General features: G+C 42.9%; 2 protein-coding genes across 4 annotated transcripts; both read left to right on the forward strand.

Annotated features, from left to right (window-relative positions):
• The first annotated feature begins 548 nt into the window (after window positions 1–548).
• Window positions 549–25,473, forward strand: LOC149398294 (uncharacterized). Of its 2 annotated transcripts, none has more exons than XM_089615606.1 (6): window positions 549–716; window positions 1,250–2,125; window positions 2,581–3,004; window positions 3,369–3,638; window positions 3,714–3,869; window positions 25,247–25,473. In XM_089615606.1, exons 1-6 carry the CDS (start codon window positions 700–702, stop codon window positions 25,364–25,366), a joined length of 1,863 nt encoding a protein of 620 aa, XP_089471732.1. In that variant the 5' UTR covers window positions 549–699; the 3' UTR covers window positions 25,367–25,473. The 2 variants fall into 2 exon arrangements, with proteins under 2 accessions (XP_089471732.1, XP_089471731.1); XM_089615605.1 differs by lacking the exon at window positions 25,247–25,473 and adding an exon at window positions 4,005–4,421.
• Window positions 5,948–22,758, forward strand: LOC149398295 (disease resistance protein RPM1-like). 2 transcript variants are annotated; one of them, XM_089614720.1, is made up of 2 exons: window positions 5,948–8,754; window positions 22,129–22,758. In XM_089614720.1, the coding sequence occupies exon 1, from the start codon at window positions 6,069–6,071 to the stop codon at window positions 8,739–8,741; it is 2,673 nt and encodes an 890-aa protein (XP_089470846.1). In that variant the 5' UTR covers window positions 5,948–6,068; the 3' UTR covers window positions 8,742–8,754; window positions 22,129–22,758. The 2 variants fall into 2 exon arrangements, with proteins under 2 accessions (XP_089470846.1, XP_089470847.1); XM_089614721.1 differs by lacking the exon at window positions 22,129–22,758 and adding an exon at window positions 9,671–9,861.
• Window positions 25,474–26,493: the final 1,020 nt, after the last annotated feature.

Here is a 26,493-nt window from a genome sequence, read left to right on the forward strand (position 1 = left end):
TAGTGATAAAAAATGAAGGACTATTTTAGTGATAAAAAAATGAAAGCTTTGATCACAGAATAATAAAATTGCTTATACACGAGAATGAAAGAAATTGGATTTCATTTTTGCGATACATTTGCCTAATTAAATTTTATAGTAAAACACACAACTAACGAATAATCTTTTTGCCCTCCAGTTCACGTACTGAGCTCGTTGGTTTTTGGTTTGCTCTCTGTTTGGTCTATCTGTATCACGAATAATCTTCAAGTGGGCTAGACCACATTGTCCAAGCTCATTCTTATTATTTTAATGACAAAACGAAGTTCTACACCAATTTTAATCTTATTCTTTTTCGCAGAGCGCATTGCTAAAGCCAGTTACTTACCAAAAAAAAAAAAAAAAATATTATGTTCGTTGGTACGACATTTTTACGTGTGATGTATGTTTTGGAAACGCTCTATCATTTCCGAGACTTAATGTCGTTTTAAGAAAACGACATAAATATTTTAGCTCTATTGTCATTGTTCCTATTAATATTAAAATTAATTCGAAAACGACGTGTTGAAAAGACAGAGAGAGAGAGAGAGAGGCAGGCAAAAGGGAAGCATAAGAGTCGCCACCACCGGTAGGTCTCACTTCTGTTTGACGCCGGGATGGGTATTTTCGTCTTTTACCGGCGAAACATGTAAAACCGTAGAGCTCGACGATCTTGAATCTATGATAGCAATGACAAGGTCAGTCAGTGGTTTCTGATTCAACCATCTCGTAATTTTTGTTCCGTTTCGTTTGGTTTCTGATACTGTTCAATTTTTATGTTGTTCATCATGCGAATTAAATTAATTAATATAGGAATTAAATAATTGGTATTTAGGTCTATACAATTTTCTGCACCACTTGTACCAGTGTTCGTAATTTGAGTGAAAAAAAATAAAAATAACATCAGTGCGATAATTCATGTAGACATGAAGCGTTTTTTTTTTTTTTTTTTTTTTTTTTCTTTTCTTTTTAATTTTGTATTTTTTTTTGTGAAACCTTATTAATCATTCATTCTTTTGAAGTTAGAAGATGAAGTGAGAGTTTAAGTCTTGCTTATGATTTTTCTTTTATCATTAGCATTATCATTTTCTCATTCTTCAAATGAAATACATGATGCTTTATAGCTAAACTACCTATAATCTATGTGATTATGCTCAGGTTTGTTTTTTTGGTTGGGTTGGGATTGGCCTTATTTAGATCAAATCTTTTCTTTTTTGGGTCTGTTTTGCAGATATATTGGCTGTGGAAATGCCAGGCGGGTTGTACAGTCCCTTATTCAGAATCGAAATTCGAGCAGCGTAGAAATAAATAAATTTAGGTTGTACGATAAAGCCGGGTCTGATTCCTTTTCCAGATTATTTCTTTACAATAAACATAATTTGAGAAAATACGCTTTCCACAAACCGAGCAGTGGCTTTCGGAGATTCAATAGTTTTGCAGAGAGTAGTTTAATATCCCACCGCGCCCATATCGCGTGGAAGAGGATTTTTCAGATGTGTTCGTACGGAGGCTCGGTTTTGCCTCCGATAAGCCGGATCGCTTGCGCTGTGAGTTTGGCTCTGACTCGATCGAATCTGGTGCCGCGCGGGATCGTCGCCTTCGTGGCCGGCGAGTTCGCTCTGAGGCGAAGAACGTGGGCCGAGGCGGAGTACGTCCCGAGCAGCGATTCCCTGTACCGCGGCGCACAAGAAGGCCGCGTGTACTTCACGTCGATCTTGCTTTCGCTTCTCGAGTTCCTCGTCTTGTTGATCAGAGTGATCCACCTGGCGGCTCTGTTCGCGCCTTGCTTGGTTTCGGCGCCTTTTGTGAACTCTCGGCACAGGAAAACGTGGCTTCGTCTTGTCCATCGGACTCTGGAGAAGGCGGGCCCGGCCTTCATCAAGTGGGGCCAGTGGGCCGCGACGAGGCCGGATCTCTTTGCGAGGGATTTGTGCGGAGAGCTCTCGAAGCTTCACGCGAACGCCCCGGCTCATAGCTTCTCGTTCACCAAGAAGAGCGTCGAACGTGCCTTCGGTCGCAAGATACACGAAATCTTCGAGACCTTCGAGGAAGAGCCCGTGGCTTCCGGGAGCGTTGCTCAGGTTCATCAGGCGATGTTGAAATACAGGTATCTCGACGATCATAAATATACCTATCATCGATGTTGGATTTACTATATTCATTATGTAAGGTAGAACTATTCATCGAGGTTGTTCACCATTTCAACAATTCAAAATAATTATTTTCTCGGTTTTTCTGATGTCAATAAAAGTCCCTTGTTTCTTTTTTTTTTCTTTATATTTATTTTCTTGCGATAAAGATATTCTTGCTCGTTTTTTAACATTCTTTAGTAATTTTAGAGCGCTCTCTCTCTCTCTCTCTCTCTCTCTCTCTCTCTCTCTCTTAATATTAGAAAAACGAAATAAAAGGTTATCAGTGAAAACGGAGAGAGTGGGATTCAATTAACTCGTTGATTCAAAAATTTGAGCCGGGAAAATTTTACGAATTATGAATCGAAATTGTTGTCGCCTTTTTAAATCTCCGTATACATGATAAAAACAAAGGCGATATTGAAAAATACAGATATCCCGGGCAAGCGATCAAGCCCGTGGTTGTTGCAGTCAAAGTTCGACACCCAGGCGTCGGAGAAGCCATCAGAAGAGACTTTGCGATCATCAACTTCGTGGCCAGGATTTCGAGGCTCGTCCCGGGCTTGGATTGGCTGAGGCTTGACGAGAGCGTTAGGCAATTCGCGGTGTTCATGATGTCTCAGGTCGATCTCTCGCGCGAGGCCGCGCATTTGAGCCGCTTCATTTACAATTTCCGGAGCTGGAAGGACGTCTCGTTCCCCAAGCCTCTGTACCCTTTGGTCCATCCGTCGGTTTTGGTCGAGACTTACGAGCGCGGAGAGAGCGTTATGCACTACGTCGACGAGGTCAAAGGTCACGAGCGGATCAAAACCGCCCTGGCTCATATTGGAAGCCACGCCCTTCTGAAGATGCTCTTGGTAAGTAACATCTTGGCTCTGTTTGGAACCCGGAAAATGAAAATACGATAGAAAAATGAAAATTGAATCAAAATTAGATGTTGTGTTTGAAAATCATGAAAAATGAGAGAGAAAGACAAGGGGAAAAAAAAAAGAAGACAAAAACCCTGGCCTTACAAGTAGAAATTTGGATGAATTTTATATTCCGAATCAACTCATCAGCTAATTTTGCCTCTCATTTTCCTTTTCTCTTCATCCAAACAAAACAAGAAAAATAGGAGGGATGTCATTTTATTTTATCTCTTATTTTCCACGTTCCAAACACTCACGTAGTCTCTGGTTCGTTACATAACCTCATCTAATTTATGTACTTGCTTCGTTTCAGGTGGATAACTTCATTCACGCAGATATGCACCCCGGGAATATACTCGTCCGAGTAACGGATAAAAACCCGCCTCGGGAATTGCTCTTCAAGTCAAAGCCTCACGTGGTTTTCCTCGACGTGGGAATGACCGCCGAGCTTTCGAAGCGGGACCGAGCAAACCTTCTGGAATTCTTCAAGGCCGTTGCCGTCAAAGACGGTCGAACCGCGGCCGAGCGAACGCTTAGATTGTCAACGAAGCAGAACTGTCCGAACCCAAAGGCTTTCATTCAGGTAAAACAGTATAACATTCGACCGATTAGCATTATTTAGTATTAGAAATTAGCTGAAGAATGCGATCGGATACAGGAAGTGGAAAAGTCCTTCAGATTTTGGGACTCCCCCGAAGGCGAATCGGTCAGCACCGGCGACTGCATTAAGCAATTGCTTGAGCAAGTCAGACGGCATAAAGTCAACATTGACGGGAATGTTTGCACTGTGATGGTTACCACTTTGGTTCTCGAGGTAAGCCCTTAACTTTTTCCATATGACCGTCACTGTTGTGTTTCTCGAGATACCAGTTTCAATTCTTATCAATGTTAATATGTATGTCTAGGTAAAAAAGTTCATTTTCTTAGAGTTTTTAGTGTTTTTTTTCAGGGGTGGCAACAGAAACTAGATCCGGGATATGATGTAATGCACACTTTGAGGTCGTTGCTGTTCAAAGCCAACTGGGCAGAGTCTTTCTTTTATACCATTGAAGGACTTATGGCTCCATAACGAGTATCTATTAATGTCTCTCTCGCTCTCTTTCCGTGTCTTTTTAATAGTAAGATATAAGTTTCTTACCATTGCAAAGCTGATTTGATAATGAAGAAAAGAAAAAAATAATAGCCTTGAGCTGTAAGGCTAACTTGACTTTTTTTTTGGGGGGGAGGGTTCATCTCCGATTATCATTTTTGTTTGCTTGCACATAAAATTTTGGCTGAAGAGTATAAAGCAAAAGATTTCTGCTAAAATGATTCCACTTTCTCTCAACAAAGAATTGCTATTTTTGTAGCAAATTTTACAATGGTAGTTTGGCATCTCCACTGTTGATTTTGTGAAGTTATCGATACGACACAAGTAACTGCTTGGTGAGTTTTTAACTAATTGAAGCTCTATATTGAGATGACATGAAAGCTTGGGGAAATGGCTGCTCGGAGGTAAAAATTCATTGTGGAGCCCAGATGAATTTTGAAATGGTTGAGACATAAGGATTAGTCCGAAGACCTATGTCCTGTCCATATTTTCAACATAATACCTAAAACTCGTATCAAAACTGGTTTCGCAAAAGAAAAAAAAAATACTATCAAGCCATTTCTCATGACCAAAGTCATACTTCTGTGAGGACGATGTATTTTTTTATGATGTCTTTTTTCAGTCCAATTGATTAACCTAAGTGCCTTGTGTGTATGATCTGTAGTGATCACTCCGGTGGACGAGTCAAAAATGAAAATGAAGACCCCTCTGTTGATTTCCACATCTTCTAGCCCAACCAAGGTACCTGGACCGAGCACCTTCAGTTTCATTAAACCACCTTGAAATCGTTTACACGTCTTGAAATCTAGGTTATACATACTGTAAATAAGAAACGTGAACTAGGTTCCGAATAACCAGCTTGTTTAAGTACGATTTGGAAACGTCTTCCAAGGTCTTACCTTGTTGCAGTGTAAGGAATCTCTCTAATTTTGAGCTCGTGTTTGGGGCTCTCGACGTCTTTTTGGACTCCTCTAACAATTTTACAACGTCGAGCAGTAGTTTGACAAGCTTGTTGATGAGAGGGGATAATACAAATGAACTAACCACCACATCCACACATGTGAAGTGAGATTGAGGCTGGGGAAAAATAGTTCACTAGTTGAAGGCGAGTTGTCATAAGATAATGAGAAAAAATAAGATCGGTGTGAAAATGTTGCGTTTCTTATAAGAAACTTGAAGCAATATTTAACAAAAAAAAAAAAATAAAGCAGGTGTAAACATTTACATAATTACGCTTATTGATCAGATAAAAAAAAATCAACACTTATTGAAAGGTATTATTTTCAATGGGTATTCTCAGGATTTTTTTTAATATTTATTGGATAATTGCCATATTTTAAAATAATAGATTTTTATGCTCACATGATAATACCCCATATTTATCTGTATTTTATACCGACTGATATTATTTGGAAACAAATTTGAAATAGTTCATAAACGTCTATCACTAAAAAAAAAATTGGGTTGTGTCAAAATCCAACCTATAGCTAGTGTATATAGATTTTATGTTGATATAGTTAATTTAAGAACCCTGAATTTAAATTATTTGAAAAATATGTTGCAAGTTTCAATAATAATTTGTTGACCAGTAATTGCTCAGAAAATTCATTCAAGTAATGAAACAAACATTTTGTTTTGTTTATGTGTGTGTGTGTAGATATATATATTATTTTATAAAAGAGAGATTGAATATTTAGCCACTTTTTGTGGCATGAAAGTCAACAGAGCAAACGTGATAAAGATTTAGGAAACATCCTGTGTCGTTCATCTCTACTTCCCAGCAATGGAAGTAAAGAAGTTTTAGTTAGATGAATTAAAGAGACCGTTTGTGCATATTAAAATTAAACCCTTGTTTTCCTCCACTAGCAAACATACCGCTTTCTTGAACTGACAATCGGGAAAGCAATCTTCAGAGCGAAGAAAATGGAATCAGGCGGAAGCGGGACAAAGTCGGAGATCGAATGGCTGAGGAGGGAGTTGGATCTTCTGAACAGGTCGATGGAAGAGGTGGACGGAAGCATCGAGGAGGAAGATTTCGCGGGTGAGATTATGGAAGTGGCGAGCCTCATCGAAGGCGTTGTCGACGAGTACGATCTGATGACCGTCAAGCAGAGGAGTTACCTAAATAAAGTAGGCGTTCTGATCGGAAAGCTAATAGGCCGCGACAATCTGGGGCGCAACATCAAGAAGATCAAGGCGTTGCTTGGCAAAGTCCGGGTGAAAGGCGAGCTTGTTGGCGTCCACACGACTGATGAAGACGTGGTGAAAGACTTCTTGCTGAGAGGAGAGCCGAGGCGGTCGGCCTTCAAGGTCCTAGGCATGGGTGGGATCGGCAAAACCACTCTGGCTTTGAGGCTGTATAACAGTGACGCGGTGGCAAAACACTTCGAGGTCCGTGCTTGGATCGTGGTCTCCTTACAATTCACAGCGAGATATATTTTGAAGCAGATAGCGAGGCAAGTCTTCCAACCGCAGTGGCAAGAGATGATGGGCATCGAGGAGATGGCGGATTTAGTGAGGGAGCGGCTGAGGGGGAAACGGTATTTGATTGTCTTCGACGACGTGCGGACAGAGGATTTCTGGTGCGTGAGCGGCGTACTCCCCGACGATGGCGTCGGAAGCAGAGTGGTCGTCACCACTCGCAGCGTATCCGTCGCAAGGTCTTTCACGGAGAGCCCGTCCGACCGCATCCATGAGGTGGACATTCTTTCTGCGGAGGAGTCGTGGGGGCTCTTCTGCCGGTCCGCGTTCCGTCTCTTCCCGGAGGGGCGTTGCCCCGAGGAGCTGCAGGAGGTGTCATTCAAGATTGTTGAGCTGTGCAGAGGCGTGCCTCTCGTAATCCGGGTCGTGGCGGGCCTGCTGTCGATGCAACCCAAGGTTTCGAAGGAGTGGTGGAGGATCCTTGAGATTCTCGGCCTGAAGAATGACTTGGGAAACGATATCTATCTGAAGGCCATGTCCCTTGGTTTCGACGATCTGCCTCTGCACCTGAAGAAGTGTTTCATGTATTTCAGCGTCTTTGCAAAGCAGTCGCTGATCCAGAACGAGAAGCTGATCAGATTGTGGATCGCAGAGGGTTTCATAGAAGAAACACAAGGAAAGACGTTGGAAGAAGTTGCAGAAGAGTACTTGGAGGAACTCATCGGCAGGAACATGGTCGAAACCAGCGATAAGTTCTACGGCATCGACAAGTTTTGCCACGCCGGGACGAAGGCTTTCAACCGCGACTTCTGTATGGTTGATGATGGGATGAGCTTGAGAAACAGTCGGTGCGTGATAATTTCATCAGCTGACGACCTACGAAATTGTTTGAACGCCGTCATAGTCAAAGAATCTTGGATTCGCTCGTTATTTCTTAGGAGTACCGGCCCTCTGGATAGATCTGTTTTGGTTCGATTGTTCAAGAAATATCATCTTCTGACGATGTTTGACATGGAAAATTCTCGCCTCGAAATTCTTCCTAAAGAAGTGGGAAATTTGTTGTGTCTAAAGTATTTGAGTTTGAAGAACACGGGAGTGAAAAAAATCCCAAAGACAATAGGCGCGCTAAACAGACTAGAGGTGTTGGATCTCAGCGGCAGCCTCTTGGTTGAGCTACCAACGGAGATCATGAAACTTGGAAGCCTCCGAAACTTACTGGCAAGCCATGGAAACGTTGATGGAACAGGTCTGGACTCCTCAAAAGGCGTGAAGATCAAGGAAGGGATTGGGGCTGTCAGAAACCTTCAAACGCTCACAACGGTGGATGCGAAACTCAGCGGCATGAATGTTATACAAGAGTTGATGAAATTAAATCAACTTAGAAAGTTGAAAGTCACGAGACTGACCTCTGAGCTCGTTGGCGCTCTCTCCGGCTGCATCAGTGAGATGGCGCACCTTAAGTCTCTACACCTAGAATCGATGAAGAACGAGACTCTCGACTTGGAGAACATCACTTCCCCACCGACGCAGTTGGAGTATTTGGTCCTGAAAGGCGAGCTTCTGAGCATCCCCGATTGGATTTCACGTCTCGAATACCTCCGCACGATGTGCTTGAGCCTCTCGAACCTGGTCAATGATCCATTGCACCGCCTCCGTCTTTTGCCTAATTTGGAGTTTCTATGGCTCTACGGGGTGTACCGGGGTCCCCGACTAGTCTTCCAAGACGGTTTCGGAAAACTCAAGCTGCTCGTGTTAAGGGAGATGTGGGGACTGGAGTTAGTCGAGATCTCAGACGGTGCGATGCCTTTTCTAGAAGAATTGAGGATCGGGCCGAGCTCGATTCTGGAGGAACTACCAGTCGGCATTGCCCGGTTGAGCCGCCTGAAAGTCGTGTCATTCTATGATATGCCCAAAGAGTTCGTGCTCCGCCTCCAACCAGACGAGGGCTTAGAGTTTCAGAGAATCCAGCACATACCGTCTGTGCTTTTCCGCTACAGAAATGCCGCCGGGAGAGGCTACATGTCATATATGCTCGGGGAGCCGGATCTGCTGCGCCACCTGAACAACGCAGACACAGCTTGTGGCCAGCTTCAAGATTCTCGGCTGAGTTTCTCACCAACTGCTAGTTTCAGAAGTGATACGTACAGCCGCTTCAGTGATGACATAGAGGACTAACCAAATCAATCTGGTACGTGTGTGTATATATATATATATATATATATATATATATATATAGTATATATATATGATTTGTATATATATATTTATAAAAATGGTCTTTTAGCTATATAGCTATTTGACTTATAGCGTTTTGTATAATAGTCAACTTTTTATTAATTTTCTGTAAATAGCCACCTTAACTTATTTACGGCATTTTAAAAAAACAAAAAAATATTCAAAATAGGTGGAAATGTTTTTGAGTATTTTGTCTTTTTGAGTGCCGTAAATAAGTTGTGGTGGCTATTTACAAAAAATTTACAAAAGATTGATTATCTAGCACTCTTAGACTTTCGGTGGCTTATTTGGCTAATTTTTTTATTATAAAAATGTACTCTGTAGGACTTTCCCGTACTTCGATTATTCCAAGCTTCACAATGTCTTATTTTTTCAATATTAAGAGTGATTCCAAGCTTCACAATGTCTTATTTTGGTTCAATATTGAGAGTGAGCGAGGGTTTACTAAATCTGACAAAGCAGTTCAAAGGAACTCAGACAAATCGAAGGAACATTTCTCAACGCAGTTACTTGTGTTGTACTGACAGCATGAACATCTATCATTAGTTGATTTGAATATATACACCAATGAAATGTTCCTTCGTTCTATCATGTTTACTAATTTAGATTGATTTGAACATCTATCATGTTGTACTGACAGCATGAACATCTATCATTAGTAGAAATAGACATGATTTACAATTAAATCATTTGGAGTAAATGCAAATAAATGACTGGATATAGCTTGGTTGTATATTCTTGGTCAGACCTGGCTAGGTTGTATATTGTGATCATTGATAGGTGCGTGTCGTACGTAGAAAACTCCTATTATCCCAACTAAATCCGAGCTTGTTCTTGGGTAGTTTTGAGGTTTTTCGTGTGTTTTGAAGGTTTTTAGGTCAAAAATGGGAATTCTATGATATCTGGGGCAAAGCCGCACGAATCGAGGCATTCGGGATCGAAAACGAGGCTAGAACGAAGAAGGAATCACCAAGGCGTCAGACCTCGCGCCGCGACCCACCTAGCGCGCGCCGCGAGGTTTGAAAAACGCATCTCGAGTCGTCTCCGAGCGTCTAGCGCGGTCCGCGAAGGTGTGGGATTGTTCACCTCGCGCCGCGACCTCCAGACCGCGCGCCGCGAGGTTGAAGAACGTCAGAGTAGAAAATCCCCGAGCGTCAAGCGCGGAACGCGACCACCTGAGAAATGCGACCTCGCGCCGCGACCCCAGTACTGCGCGCCGCGAGGTGCGCGAATCCAAAAAAAAGGAAACGCGTTTTCTGGAGCGATCTGGGCCGTCGGATCAAGTTTTGTTACCCAGTCTACTCCGAAAATCAGAGGAAACACCCTAATTTCGACCTAAGCCTATAAATACACTTCTCAAACTTTTGTTTAGGACTTTTGCCACTTTTTAATTGTTTTCTTAGTGCTTGGGAGAGATAGAAGAGAAGAGGAGACCCGTTCTTCATCGATTTGGCGCCAATTACAGTTTTATTCTTTTCTTTTCTCTTGAACTCCCTTATTTTAATTTTCAATTTAGTTTTTCAAGTATGTTTTCTCGTTCTTCCTTTTCTTTTATTTTATTCTTGTTTCCTCGCTACGCCATGAACTAATTCCATTAAGGACAATGGCGTAGCGGGTTTAGGATTCGGTTTTGGGATATTATTTAATATATTGAAATTCAATTCCCATTCTCTACTACTTTGCTTAATTCAAATCCATTTTTAATGCTTGTTCAAGCTTAGCTACCTTGTTCATGATTTTATACTTCAACTTGATGCTTGAGAAAGATTAGGTTGTTAGTGTTTTGGTTTGAATTACTATGTTGCATGCCTAGGCTAGAGATAGTTAGGATGTCATAGAATCGTGTGAATGCTCTTATTATGAATGCATGCTTTTGTTAGGGATTGAGATCGAGAGAAGATTTTCCTAATTTTGACATAGGTTGTTAGATGCTCGAGAGAGATTTAGCAATATCATTATGTGAGTATGATTAGCAAATAGTAGTGAGTGATTATTGTTTGTGCGTGAAAGTCATGTATCCGAACCGTTGAATAAACCCGTGAAGCCTTGGTCCTTAGCCTCTCCTTCTGCTTACAACTTCTGCTTACGTATTTTGTTATTTAATTGCTCTAAAACTTGTCATTAATTTGTGACATCTTTCCATCTTTACTTTACGTTCAATTCGTGCTAGTGAGTTGTTTGTTAATTAAGCTTGTTCCTCGTGGGATCGACACTCGTACTTAAATTCACTATATTACCTGGGCGACACGTGCACTTGCGCGCGTAAAAATCGCAACAAGTTTTTGGCGCCGTTGCCGGGGAACAAGTTTTTAATTGCAATTCAATTAACTAGATTTCAATTTGAACATTCTTTTATTTTTTTTTGTGTCTCACTTGTTTTTGCGCTACCTTTCTCTTTTGAAGGTTGATGCGAAAAGACGGTGATTCGAGTCTCCTTCCGATAGATTCCGAAATCGAGAAAACGTGCAAGAGAAATCGAAAGGAAAAGAAGCAAAACGTAGACGAGGAAGACATTGAAGAAGAGATCATGGACAACGAAGAAAGACCACTCCTCGACTATGTGCTACCCACCACTCAAGGGTATCGCCCGGCCATCGTCAATCCGGCCATAGGAGGGAACCAAAGTTTCGAAATCAAGACGGGGACGATCAACATGATCCAGCAAAACCAATTCTCCGGAGCCCCGAATGAAGATCCGAACGAGCACATCTCCAACTTCAACGAGTTGTGCGGAACATTCCAGATCCACAACATCAACGCGGACGCCATCCGACTCCGATTGTTCCCATTCTCTCTCCGTGACCGGGCAAAAGCATGGCTCAACTCGCTCCCTCCCGACTCCATCACCACGTGGGAGGGGCTGTGCAACACCTTCCTCGCCAAGTTCTTCCCGTTCGAGAAGACGGCCCGCCTAAGAAACGCCATCCACAGCTTCGCGCAAATGGACGGCGAGTCCCTCCACGAAGCATGGGCACGCTTCAAGGAGATGCTCTGGAAATGTCCAAACCACGGGGTCTCGTTGCCGGTCCAACTTCAAACGTTCTACTACGGACTCCTCACCTCAACAAAGACCTTAGTCAACACCGCCGCGGGAGGCACGGTGCTAACTAAGACGCCATCGGAATTCCAAGCTCTCCTTGAGGAGTTAGCGCGATCCAACGATCAATGCCCGATAGAGAGAAGAATCATGAAGGCCGGCCCCGCCACTGCTCAAGCCGCGATGACCTCGATTGATCCGGAGACAATGCAGCAGATGACATTAGAGATGGCAAACCTCCGAAAGGAGATGCGGGAGATGAAAGAGATGAAAGCTGCGGTGAATTCCACGCAAACGACTTGGGAACCATGCTTCTGGTGTCAAGGGAATCATTTCACCGACGATTGCCCGCACGCGAATGATGGCCATGCGGAGAATGCGAACTACGTGGGGAATTACAACCGGCCCACATTCCAAAATTCCAACAACTACAACACCGGAGCAAGGAACAACCACCCCAACTTCGCATAGAGGGCACAACAACAACAAGGCTTCCTACAAAACCGACCACCGGGGATGCCGCACCAACATCAACAACAGGTGGGAGGCCAGAATCGTCCACAACAAGTTCAGCCCGCACCAAAGCCAAACATAGAGGAGCTCTTGGCCTCCTTCATCACCGAGTCTCGAACGAGAATGACGAATCAAGAGGCACAAATCCGGAACCTCGAGACGACGGTGGGGCAGCTAGCTCGGGACTTCCATGCACGACCTCAGGGCGCTCTACCAAGCAACACCGAGGTCAACCCGAGAGATCAATGCAACTCCATCACACTGAGAAGCGGGCTCGAGCTCAAAAGCGCCGACAAGGGGAAAGAGAAAGAGAAAGAAGAGGACAAGCCATCTTCCTCAACGGTTGCAACTCCAACGATCACGCCTCCCCCTCCCGAGGCCACAATCAAGACGGTGCCGGTGCCATTCCCGCAGAGACTGAAGAATGCGAAGCTCGACAAGCAATATAGCAAGTTCATGGAGCTCTTCAAGCAACTTCGCATCAACATCGCCTTCGCCGATGTCATTGAGCAGATGCCCGCCTACGCGAAATTCCTAAAGGACATCGTCACGCACAAGCGCAAGATCGAAGATTGTAGCACCATTACACTCTCGGAGGAGTGTAGTGCTATAATTCAACGAAAGCTCCCACCGAAGCTCAAAGATCCGGGAAGCTTCACCGTTCCATGTGCAATTGGCGAGTTCTCCTTCGACAAGGCACTCTGCGACTTGGGGGCAAGCATCAATCTCATGCCCTACTCCATTTTTCGACGGCTAGGAATCGGCGAAGTGAAGCCCACGCGGGTGACACTTCAAATGGCGGACAGGTCGATCAAGCATCCCCGAGGCATCATCGAGGACATACTCGTGAAGGTCGACAAGTTCATCTTCCCCGCCGACTTCGTGGTACTTGACATGGAGGAAGACCGCGACATTCCCATCATCCTGGGAAGACCGTTCCTAGCCACCGGAGGAGCCTTGATCGACGTGCGAAAAGGCGAGCTGAAACTGAGGGTAAATGACGAAGAGGTGACTTTCAACGTCTTCAAGGCAATGAAGTACCCAAAAGCAAGCGATGACATATTCCGGGTAGACGTATGCGAGGCAGCCATCCACGACCATTCCTTTCGCTCGGAGGAGCCCCTCGAGGTATGTCTCTTAAACAACTCTGATTTCACTGATGCGTTTGTTACATGTGCAGCCCTAGAATATGCAAATCATATGAATGGCTTTGAGGCAAATACTAGAAGATATTTTGAGGAGCTCGGAGAAAGCAAGAGACAAGCCAAACCATCGGTGGAGGAGCCACCGGAGATCGAGCTCAAGGAATTGCCCGGTCATCTCCGTTACGCATTCCTTGGTGAAAAGAAGACACTGCCGGTCATCATCTCCGCACAACTCAATGCCGAGGAAGAAGAAAAGTTGTTGCGAGTGTTGCGAAGTCATATGCCCGCAATAGGATGGACTCTTTCCGACATCAAGGGAATAAATCCATCCTACTGCGAGCATCGCATCCTCATGGAAGACAACTCTCGGCCGTCCGTGGAGCACCAAAGGCGACTAAATCCAGCCATGAAGGAGGTGGTGCGCAAAGAAATATTGAAGTGGCTTGACGCGGGGGTGATCTACCCAATCTCCGACAGCGCATGGGTGAGCCCGGTTCAACGTGTCCCGAAGAAAGGGGGCATCACGGTGATCAAGAACGACAACAACGAGCTTATCTCAACGCGCACCGTCACAGGGTACCGGATTTGCATGGACTACCGCAAGCTCAACAATGCGACCCGAAAGGATCACTTTCCCCTCCCATTCATCGACCAAATGCTCGATCGGCTAGCCGGCCACGAGTATTACTGCTTCCTTGACGGATACTCGGGGTACAACCAAATAGCCATCGCCCCCGAAGACCAAGAGAAGACCACGTTTACATGTCCGTACGGCACCTTCGCTTTCCGGCGAATGCCCTTCGGCTTGTGCAACGCCCCGGCCACTTTTCAACGATGCATGATGGCAATCTTCTCCGACATGATCGAGAAAACCATTGAGGTATTTATGGATGACTTTTCTGTTTTCGGTTCCACTTACGATGTTTGTCTCGAGAATTTGTCTAAGGCATTAGGGCGGTGCGTGGAGACGAATCTGGTGCTTAATTGGGAGAAGTGCCACTTCATGGTCAAGGAAGGGATCGTTCTGGGACATCGAGTGTCACCGCAAGGGCTGGAGGTGGATCGGGCAAAGATAGCAACGATCGAGAAATTGCCACCTCCGGTCTCGGTCAAGGGCGTGAGAAGCTTCCTCGGGCACGCAGGTTTCTATCGGCGATTCATTAAGGACTTCTCAAAGATCACGAAGCCTCTCTGCGGCCTGCTCGAAAAGGACACAAAGTTCATCTTCACCGACGAATGCATGAAAGCGTTCACCATCCTCAAAGATAAGCTAAGCACGGCTCCCGTAATCACCGCTCCCGATTGGGCTTTACCATTCGAGATCATGACGGAAGCGAGTGATTATGCCGTGGGTGCGGTCCTTGGACAACGTCGAGACAAGTCATTCCACACGATATATTATGCGAGCCGCACTCTCAACGACGCCCAAGTCAACTACACCACCACCGAAAAGGAGCTTCTGGCCGTGGTTTTCGCCTTTGACAAATTCCGGCCCTATGTCATCGGCAACAAAACCATCGTCTACACCGACCACGCTGCCATCCGGTTTTTGATGAACAAGAAGGACGCGAAACCTCGACTTATCCGGTGGGTGCTCCTCCTCCAAGAGTTTGACGTGGAAATTAGAGACAAGAAGGGATCGGAGAACCTCGTCGCCGACCATCTCTCGCGCTTAGAAGATCTCTCTCATGTCCCCGACCATCGCATGCACATCAACGACGATTTCAGGGACGAGAAAGTGCTAGCCTCGGAGGGAATCTCACCGCCATGGTATGCAGACTTTGTCAACTACTTGGTGTGCAACAAAATCCCTCCGGATTTCAATCATCAACACCGAAAGAGGTTCCTCTCCGACGTGCGTCACTACTATTGGGAAGAGCCTATCTTGTATCGCCATTGTGCAGATTCGGTGATTCGTCGATGTGTGCCTGACGATGAAATACTCCCTGTGCTCTATCATTGCCACACTTTGGAGTGCGGAGGACACTACGGGCCCGATCGCACGGCAGCGAAGGTACTCCAATGTGGTTTTTTTTGGCCTAATCTAATCCGCGATAGCCGGAAATTTGTCGAATCATGCGACAGGTGCCAAAGAACGGGAAATATCTCAAAGCGAGATGAGATGCCATTGAAGAATGTTATGGAGATAGAGCCTTTTGACGTATGGGGGATCGATTTCATGGGACCCTTCCCATCCTCGTACGGCAACAAATACATTCTTCTTGCGGTCGACTACGTGACACGGTGGGTCGAAGCAAAGGCATGCCCGACAAATGAGGGCAAAGTGGTGCTCAACTTCCTCAAGCACAACATCTTCACGCGCCATGGCACTCCCCGAGCAATTATAAGTGATGGAGGATCGCATTTTTGCAATCGCCAATTCACCGCGCTCCTCGCAAAGTATAGCGTCACGCACCGGAAAACTCTCGCGTACCACCCGCAAGCCAATGGACAAGCCGAGGTCTCAAACCGTGAAATCAAGAAAATTCTGGAAAAGACGGTGGGAAGCTCTCTCAAAGATTGGGCCCAAAAGCTCGATGATGCTTTATGGGCGTACCGTACGGCGTTCAAATCGCCGCTTGGAATGTCCCCGTATCGGCTTGTCTACGGCAAAGCTTGTCATCTCCCGGTGGAACTCGAGCACAAAGCACTATGGGCAATGAAGATTCTGAATTTTGACCACAAGGCTGCGGGAAAGCAAAGGCTCTTTCAACTCAACGAGCTCGATGAACTTCGACGAGACGCATACCAGAATGCAATGATTTATAAAGAAAAGACAAAGGCGTGGCACGACAAGCACATCAAGCCCAAGGAGATACAACCGGGACAACAAGTTCTACTCTACAATTCCCGGTTGAGACTCTTCCCCGGAAAACTCAAGTCACGATGGTCCGGGCCGTTTAAAGTCACACAAGCCTTCCCGTCGGGAACGTTCGAGATTGAGAGCGTTAGCGGAGACAGATTCAAGGTGAACGGACAGCGAATCAAACCGTACTTCGGAGCGGTTTTCGAGAGCGAGAAAGTGGTGGCCTACCTCGACCTCGTCTAGCAAGTACAAGTGGTAACCCGTCAAGCTAATGACGTTAACTAAAGCGCTTCGCGGGAGGCAACCCGTGCTTTCTTTCGTTGCTTTATATTTTTTTTTTATTATTATTTTAGTTGGTATATCTTGATTTCTGTTCATCACGTTTGTTTTCTTTTTTAAAAAAAAAAAAAAAAAAAAAAAAAGGTTAAAATTGGCATCTCCGAGCAACAGGCGCGGAACGCGCGCTGCTCGGATCTGTTACCTCGCGCCGCGACCCTTGGACCACGCGGCGCGAGGTAGCGAGTTTTTTTTAACACGGACCCCCGAGCAGCATGCGCGTTCCGCGAGGTTTTAAAATCTGCTACCTCGCGGCGCGACCCTAGTACCTCGCGCCGCGAGGTCCCGTTTGTTTAAATACAAATGAGCGGTTTTACACATAATTTTTCAAATTCAAACCATTTCTCTCAAACCCTCTCCGACTTTTTCAAGACCCAAACCTAAAATCTCGATTTTTCTTCCAACAAAACTCTAATATTCACACACCCATTCCATTGTTCATCACATTTAGTGGATTTCTTGTTCAAATCGTGATTTGTCCTTGTGTGTTCTTCATTCTCATTTCAAGCCAACAAGGTAACACTCTCTAAACTCGCATTTGATGATTATTTGGTGTGAGATTCGTGTTTTAGCAATGAGTTAGAGTAAGTTTGTTGTTTGGGTCGAGCCATTTTATGCCAAATTTGTCAATGTTAGTGTCCGTTTGGCTCGCCCACCACGTGTTCGATGAAATGTCTAAACGAAATTGGGATGGAATTTGTGATCGACCGGGGCTTGAATCCATGCGTAATAATGATATAACGAGGGTTAAGGCTCAAGTTTGGGGGAAGTGAGTCATTACGCTCGAATGTGATTGACTAATTTTGGAGTTTATTTGTCTTGTAGATGCATCGAGCCGCCTCATCGTCTCGACCCAAGCGAGCCCGACACTCACTCCCGGCACTGCCACGCCCCCCCACACTCATTGACGGTGCCGGCGAAATATGGGACAAGATTTGTCAAGTGAATTTGTTACCCGAGAAGGCGCTCCGACCCGACCACCGGTGCGGAAACATGGAGCACCAAATTGCGAGCCGCCATTGGAAGAAACTCGCCGATATTGAGATGAGAGCGGCACCAAAGCTTGTTCGGGAATTCTACTCGAACCTATCCGTCACCGTCGACAACTTCGTTCGTGTGAGGAACGTGGTTGTCAACATCTCGTCGGTCGCGATCAATGCCTACCTCGAGATTCCGGAGCCGGACCATGACGAATACGCGCCACTCCTCTTGCACCCACAATGGGAAGAGTGGATTCGATTGCTAGCACATCCCGGAGCTCAATACCAAACGAAGCGGGTGCGTGGTCAAGTCGTACCCAATTTTCTCGCCATCTCCGACCTCAACCGGTATGCCAAGGCGTGGCAACACTTCATATGCTCGACGCTCCTCCCGTGCAAGAGAGAGCATGTCGTGGACCTCCCTCGCCTCGCCCTCCTCGCGTGCATTGTAACCGGTAAAACGATCAACATCGGGAAGGTGATCAAAGAGCGACTCGTTTTCTGCGCGAACCGCGACACCGAAGTGACGCTCGGGCACGGTGGCATCATAACCGGCATGTGCCTAGAAGCCGGGCTGAGAATCGTTCACAACGAAGCCCGGCTTGGTCTTGGGGACCCCATTGATGCCGAGAGAATAATGAAGCTCCGGCAATGGAAACATGGGCACGCACATCCGGATGGGGCGGGATTCATCAACATCCCCGAGCAGCACCGAGGCGACCCAAATGCCCCCATTCTCGGACCACCTGATGAACCGGAGCACGCCCCGACCCGCCATGAGCAAGAGCTCAACTATAACGAGGTGATGACTATGATGAATCGGCTTGACTCCCGCCTGAGTGACACTCACAACGCATTAGGGAGCTTCCTCAACGATTTCGGAGAGCGACAACGGGAGCGTGACGGGTTTCAACAGAATGTCTACAACATGTGGACGGCGCATCAACAGACCATCTACCCGGACGCCCCGAGCTACCCAGCCTATCCTCCGCACCTCATGACGCCATACCCCGCATTCCCGTCGTGGGATTCGGGCAGCTACAACCCTCCGCAACCTGATGATGAGGGTGAACACGACGAGGACGAGTAGGGGAGCTCGGCCACCCCCGCAAGGTAAGTCCCCTTTCCATCGTTTTTATTGTGTGATTACATTGAGGTCAATGTAAGTTTTAAGTTTGGGGGGGTAATTGCTTGTCTTGCGGGGGATCTTTTGTACACTAGTCGTTTTTTTTTTTTAGGTAGTGTTTGTTTGTTTTAGGATAATTGGTCGAAATTGGTGTTTTGTGTGCTTTATTTGACTCATTAAATGTTTGCCGATGATATGGATAGTCTTAAGCCGTAGACATGTGAAAAAATCCGTGAATTACCGAGTGAAAAAGAATCTTGTTGAGTTTTGTGTTATCACTTAAAGCCCGAATAATGTTTGTCTCGATTCTTAGACGACCTTGAGTAGTAGTCTAACTCAGTTTTGAAAAGTGATCACCGAACACACTAAGAACCTTTTCGGATCCCTAGTCGAAGCGAAATTGAGCGCACATTGATCTAGTAAGAATGATATAGGCATTAGGAATAACCCGTCGAGCCAAAAAGCCAACCCGAGAATATTATCAATTAGAACCCACTCACAAAAAGCCGAACGTTTTACCCTTCTCGATTTAGTCAGAAAAAGCCGAGCCAATAATGTTGAAATCCCACAAAGAACCTCATTGACTTTAGCGACTCTTGAGTGACATGGTTGAGTGAAATTTCATCTAGGTTATGACATGTTTCCGACTAGTCTCTAAATATTACATTGTCTACTAGAGTACCACGCCGGTGTTTATTTATATTGTTATGTGATGAAGAAAAAAAAAAAAAAAAAAAAGAAAAAAAAAAAAAAAAGAAAATGAAAAAAAAAAAAAGAAGAAAAAGTGTTTATTTATGTTATATAGTTTAATTTTGGCGTGGTGTTCTATGTTTTTGTTTTAAGAGACTTGTTGTTGTTAAGTTGAAGTTTGGGGGGAAACACGGGAAATAAAAGACTAAGGAAAACATTCATGTTAGGCGAAATTTGATGCCAAGAACGGGGGGCGGTGAGTGAACGATCTTTGTATGAGGGTTGTGATTTTTGGTGAGAGTTTTGAGTCGCTAAGGTCGATGTTTGAGCTACTAAAAATTCCATTCCATACCTTTGACCCTAGCCTAAAACATTACAAGCCTTAAAGACCTATTGACGAGCTAGAAATGACATGTGCGCATTAGTGGAGATCAAGGGTGAAGAGAAGGCTTATGGTGTGTCGAATCGAATAAATCATCATTCATAGAATCGATTTTTTGTGGTCGCAAATTAGGATTGGGAAAGACTACGAATCTTGGGAATCAAAAGCCAATCGAGACAAAGAACATTGCAAACGGCTTGAGCTAACACAAAAACTTGTATGGTTTCTTTTGCTTTTGGTAGTTGACTTAGAGTTTAAAACCATGGATTTCCGTGTCGATGTAAGTCTAAAGGTTTGAAGTTGAGGCAAATATGAGTCAGTTAGTTCACGTAAAGCATTGAGATTTACCAATTTAGTGTAGGTAACTTCTTTGGTGTGTTTTTGTTTTGTGTCTATTATTTTGTCGCTTGAGGACAAGCAACGGTTTAAGTTTGGGGGTATTTGATAGGTGCGTGTCGTACGTAGAAAACTCCTATTATCCCAACTAAATCCGAGCTTGTTCTTGGGTAGTTTTGAGGTTTTTCGTGTGTTTTGAAGGTTTTTAGGTCAAAAATGGGAATTCTATGATATCTGGGGCAAAGCCGCACGAATCGAGGCATTCGGGATCGAAAACGAGGCTAGAACGAAGAAGGAATCACCAAGGCGTCAGACCTCGCGCCGCGACCCACCTAGCGCGCGCCGCGAGGTTTGAAAAACGCATCTCGAGTCGTCTTCGAGCGTCTAGCGCGGTCCGCGAAGGTGTGGGATTGTTCACCTCGCGCCGCGACCTCCAGACCGCGCGCCGCGAGGTTGAAGAACGTCAGAGTAGAAAATCCCCGAGCGTCAAGCGCGGAACGCGACCACCTGAGAAATGCGACCTCGCGCCGCGACCCCAGTACTGCGCGCCGCGAGGTGCGCGAATCCAAAAAAAAGGAAACGCGTTTTCTGGAGCGATCTGGGCCGTCGGATCAAGTTTTGTTACCCAGTCTACTCCGAAAATCAGAGGAAACACCCTAATTTCGACCTAAGCCTATAAATACACTTCTCAAACTTTTGTTTAGGACTTTTGCCACTTTTTAATTGTTTTCTTAGTGCTTGGGAGAGATAGAAGAGAAGAGGAGACCCGTTCTTCATCGATTTGGCGCCAATTACAGTTTTATTCTTTTCTTTTCTCTTGAACTCCCTTATTTTAATTTTCAATTTAGTTTTTCAAGTATGTTTTCTCGTTCTTCCTTTTCTTTTATTTTATTCTTGTTTCCTCGCTACGCCATGAACTAATTCCATTAAGGACAATGGCGTAGCGGGTTTAGGATTCGGTTTTGGGATATTATTTAATATATTGAAATTCAATTCCCATTCTCTACTACTTTGCTTAATTCAAATCCATTTTTAATGCTTGTTCAAGCTTAGCTACCTTGTTCATGATTTTATACTTCAACTTGATGCTTGAGAAAGATTAGGTTGTTAGTGTTTTGGTTTGAATTACTATGTTGCATGCCTAGGCTAGAGATAGTTAGGATGTCATAGAATCGTGTGAATGCTCTTATTATGAATGCATGTTTTTGTTAGGGATTGAGATCGAGAGAAGATTTTCCTAATTTTGACATAGGTTGTTAGATGCTCGAGAGAGATTTAGCAATATCATTATGTGAGTATGATTAGCAAATAGTAGTGAGTGATTATTGTTTGTGCGTGAAAGTCATGTATCCGAACCGTTGAATAAACCCGTGAAGCCTTGGTCCTTAGCCTCTCCTTCTGCTTACAACTTCTGCTTACGTATTTTGTTATTTAATTGCTCTAAAACTTGTCATTAATTTGTGACATCTTTCCATCTTTACTTTACGTTCAATTCGTGCTAGTGAGTTGTTTGTTAATTAAGCTTGTTCCTCGTGGGATCGACACTCGTACTTAAATTCACTATATTACTTGGGCGACACGTGCACTTGCGCGCGTAAAAATCGCAACAATCATGTGAACGTCCTGATCCAGTCTTAAACTGGTATTCAAACTGGACCGCACTGCTTTAAACGGTTTAAAAAATTAAACTGGAGCAGACCAATTAAGATTACAAAATAAATGGAACCAAACCGATTTAGATTTGTCTGGTCTGGTATGAACAGGTTTAATTTGTTTTGATTATTTTCTTTAAGCGAGTAGAAAACATATTTTCTTTAAATATTAACATAGCCATTAATCATGATGTCCAACCCAAGTTAGTAAGTTTAAATATCTTAGAATTATTTAAAATCCGTCGTTTCAGTAACTCTTTTTTCTTATTATTGTTTATTGTGTCCTTTTAAACTCCCGCCTACTCCTTTCACTCTATTTTGCAGTCTCAATAATTTAGGATTTATTGGAATGCTGAGACAGAATATATCATGAATTGATATGCCATATATATGAAATCCTCATCAACAATCGATCTTGGTTGTTGCTCGAAAAGGCAATGTACTTTCTGCTTCGTTTGTGTTCTTGATCTTTGTTAGAACTAATTGAGTTTCATTGATCCAATTAGCTGAGTATTATATAATAATCTTACACTCGACTTGTCGTCGGTTCGAATGGAATTTGAGATCAGCTTTGTATTATGTGCTTGAGGTTCATGGTAACCCACGGTCTATACAGCTAATTAAGGTCTGTAATGCATTAAGATTTCTGTAATATATTTCATGATCTGTTATTGAAGTAGACTAATTAAATGAAATTCCGTACTTCGGAGATTTGGTTCAACCGAGCAGAAAAACAGGGAAAAGGTTGCACTTTTAAGGAAGGTAGTTATATGAGAAATCTTTACCTGTATGTAGTCTTGATAGAAAAACTCAATCAAGTGTTAATTTACCTATGGTTTTTCACTTCTCATCTTCCAAGTGTTGATTTGACTAGTTCTCATTTCTCAGTTTTAAGAGATTTATGGGAATGCTGAGACAGATTATATCATGGTTTGATTCCCTATGTATACACGAATCCTGATCAACAATCGCTATTGGTCTGTGCTCAAACAAGAATTGTACTTTCTGCATTGTTTGTGTTCTTTATATTTGTAATTTCCAATTGTTGGCATCTATACAATTATTTTCTTATCACTCCTCTTCTTTGAAGATCTTCATAGACAAAAAACACTGGTTGTTACTTGCAGTGCAATTCACTCTTCCCTTTTAGCTTACACAGATTCCAGACTTATCATACGAGTATATCTCTACAACGTGAAAATCGCAACTTCAACAATATCCAGTTTAACCTTTTCGAATGAGTCCGAGGTTTCCAAATTATATACGAACGATAAACCGAAATTACGAGATTAAACTATGAACACAATGGCGAACACACAAGTCATAAACTCTACGATAGTGCACTAGACACGTGACGATCGAACATAAACTCACGAGTTTATACCGATTTCTTCTTCCTCGTCTTTCACCAGCCTCGTCGAGTTAGAAGGTGTCGATACTCGTTCGCTGACTCTCGGTCTTCTACAACCACGCTGCGAGTCAAACAATACACAAACATCATACTCAACCCACATACACCGACTCAAATACGAAATTCTGACTCTTGGTTCGGACAGCGACTGAAAAGTGCATCATAGCTTGAGCTATACAAACCCAAATTGAACGATTCCAAGTCCATTGGAAAGACAATTTTCGTAGCTTTCTAACGATGTATTATAAGCACATATGTGATCAGAGTAACTATCTCAAAAACAGCCCGTAATACAGCGGTACTCCGATTCGGAATCCCAAGTTTCACTGCTCTAAAACACAATTTTTGAAAAATCATAACTTACTCAAATCTTAACGGATGAACACGTTCTTGGTCATTTTAGAAAGCCCAGAGAGTCTATTATCCAGGAAAAATACTATAAAAAATAATATCGGACTATATCGGACTGTCCACGTCCGTTTTACTCTCAAATTTCGGCCAAAATCAACCACACGGTCAGATCAAACAACGAGAACAAATCAAGCAATCCAACGGTTCGGAGGCTCAGAATTAACATCACATACACAACAGTCACAATGATCACACGGCCAAAATAATACACGGCCAACCATTTCCAAACCAACCTCAACAAAATCCCAAAAATCATCATAGCCTCAACATCATTGATCATAAACCACTCCGAAAAACAACTAACAAAACATCAATTCACGCTTAGAACAAAAACCCCAATTTTTTTTGTGGCGGCCGAGAGAGATAGCTCGGAGGTTGTTTGAATTTTTTTGTTTTTTTTTTTCCTTTTTGTTCTTCTCTGCAGGTTTGTCGCGCGGCAAGGAGAACCAGGAAGAAGAATGAACGTGAAGAAGAGGAAAGAAGAAAGAAGAAGACGAGGAAAGAGAAACCCATTTTGATATTTATATGAATAAATTTAAAAATTTATTCATTAAATCCTTTTGTTTCCTCACAACTTCAAACCGACCCCACTTGAGAAATTTCTTTCAAATGGATCCTGAGTTTTGTTACAATTATATCATTCATCACCTAATTATTTAATTAAATCCGTTACTGATCGGATTTTGATTAAATAATTAAACCGAGAATTTTCTCGTTCATTCTCGATTAATTCAAGTATATTAAATGTTTCTCGGAATTAATTCTCGCGAAGATGATTCATGTTCATCGGGAATGCAACAAATAACTGGTTATTATAATGGGCCGTATATAGAACTCCAAGTAATAACATGAAAGAGAACTGCATTAAAGATCTTTAAACAACAAACCCTTCAATAGTCTGCATGATACTGGAATAACTCTTCGTGATTAAATACAAGACATTATGAATCATTACCCCGGTACAGATATGGCAGTTCTCGTCCACTTCTTTTTTTTCTTCATTATTCTCCCCGAATTCTTGATTTCTTTCGACAGCTATGAAACAAGTCTTCGGGCATTCAATGAACCTCTTTCCAGCATTGTATGAAATCGTCAAATAATTCTCTGCATTTAAGTTGTCCTTGAGAATTTATTTCATAAATTATATTCCGGAATCATAAATTATATTCCGGAATATTTCTTCGGAAAATAATTTATTATTCGAGACGAACTCGATAAATCCTTTATTTATTCCGAGATTTTCCATTACCTTAAAAAATTTAAATTAATTTGATAAGCTTATGTGCCCATAATTCACTCAAAATATAATTGTAACAAACGGAAGTTCGTTTATTTATTCAAATTCACAAGTCGAGCGTTACAAAAGTTTGTATATTACACAGTAACTCTTCATTTTAAATGACACATATTTTTGTTTGATCAAGCGAGTTAATGTGATTTATTGTCTAGTTTTTACTCAAGCTTTGGTTACCACTTTGGTTCTCGAGGTAAGCCCTGAACTTTTTCCATATGACCGTCACTGTCCTGTTTCTCGAGATACCAGTTTCAACTCTTATCAATGTTAGTATGTATGTCTAGGTAAAAAAGTTCATTTTTTTAGAGTTTTAGTGTTTTTTTCAGGGGTGGCAACAGAAACTAGATCCGGGATATGATGTAATGCACACTTTGAGGTCGTTGCTGTTCAAAGCTAACTGGGCAGAGTCTTTCTTTTATACCATTGAAGGACTTATGGCTCCATAGCGAGTATCTATTAGCGTCTCTCTCGCTCTCTTTCCATGTCTTTTTAATAGTAAGACATAAGTTTCTTACCATTGCAAAGCTGATTCGATAATGAAGAAAAGAAAAAAAAAATAATAGCCTTGAGCTGTAAGGCTAAATTTACTTTTTTTTTTTTTTGGGTTCATCTCCGATTATCATTTTTGTTTGCGTGCACATAAAATTTTGGCTGAAGAGTATAAAGCAAAAGATTTATGCTAAAACGATTCCACTTTCTCTCAACAAAGAAGTGCTATTTGTGTAGCAAATTTTACAATGGTAGTTTCGCATCTCCACTCTTGATTTTGTGAAGTTATCGATACAACACAAGTAACTGCTTGGTGAGTTTTTAACTAATTGAAGCTCTATATTGAGAATGATTTGAAAGCTTGGGGAAATGGCTGCTCGGAGGTAAAAATTCATTGTGGAGCCCATATATCATCTAAACCGAAAACGAATAAGAGTTTATGAGAAATTTTGAAAGGTTGAGAGCTAAGAATTAGTCCGAAGACCCCTGTCCTATCCATATTTTCAACATCATACCTGAAACTCGTATCAAAGCTAGTTTTGCAAAAGAATAAAAAATACTACCAAGCCATTTCTCATGACCAAAGTCATATTTCTGTGTGGAAGATGTATTTTTTTATGACGTTTTTTTTCAGTCCAATTGATTAACCTATGTGCTTTTTGTGTGTGATATGTAGTGATCACTTTGGTGAACGAGTCAAAAATGAAAATGAAAGAGAAAGAACATTATAAGAAACGACCCTTTAAAAAAATGAAGCTGTTAACATAGACAGTTGATTATATTTTTTTTAATATATATTTATTGGATAATTGCCATATTTTAAAATAATATATTTTTATGTTCACATAATAATACCCCATATCTATCTGTATTTTATACCAAATGATATATTTGGAAACAAATCTGATATAGTGCATAAACGTCAATCACTAAAAAAAAATGGGTTGTGTCAAAATCCAACCTATAGCTATTGTATATAGATATTATTTTGATATGGGTAGTTAATTGAAGAACCCTGAATTTAAATTATTTGAAAAATATGTTGCAAGTTTCAGCAATAGTTATGACCACTATTTGCTCTGAA

The sequence above is a fragment of the Urtica dioica genome, chromosome 5, assembly GCF_054948205.1.
Source record: "Urtica dioica subsp. dioica isolate 48M chromosome 5, U.dioica_male_clone48M_v1_H2, whole genome shotgun sequence".
NCBI classification, from domain to species: Eukaryota; Viridiplantae; Streptophyta; class Magnoliopsida; order Rosales; family Urticaceae; genus Urtica; species Urtica dioica.

What these genes read in the sequence shown, in the direction of transcription:
- LOC149398294 (XM_089615606.1), top strand. An exon ending in CAGGCGATGTTGAAATACAG is followed by an intron (nt 2,126 to 2,580) that starts GTATCTCGACGA and finishes TGAAAAATACAG; the next exon opens with ATATCCCGGGCAAGCGATCA. An exon ending in ACCCAAAGGCTTTCATTCAG is followed by an intron (nt 3,639 to 3,713) that starts GTAAAACAGTAT and finishes GATCGGATACAG; the next exon opens with GAAGTGGAAAAGTCCTTCAG.
- LOC149398295 (XM_089614720.1), top strand. Translation starts at nt 6,069, where the DNA reads ATGGAATCAGGCGGAAGCGGGACAAAGTCGGAGATCGAATGGCTGAGG.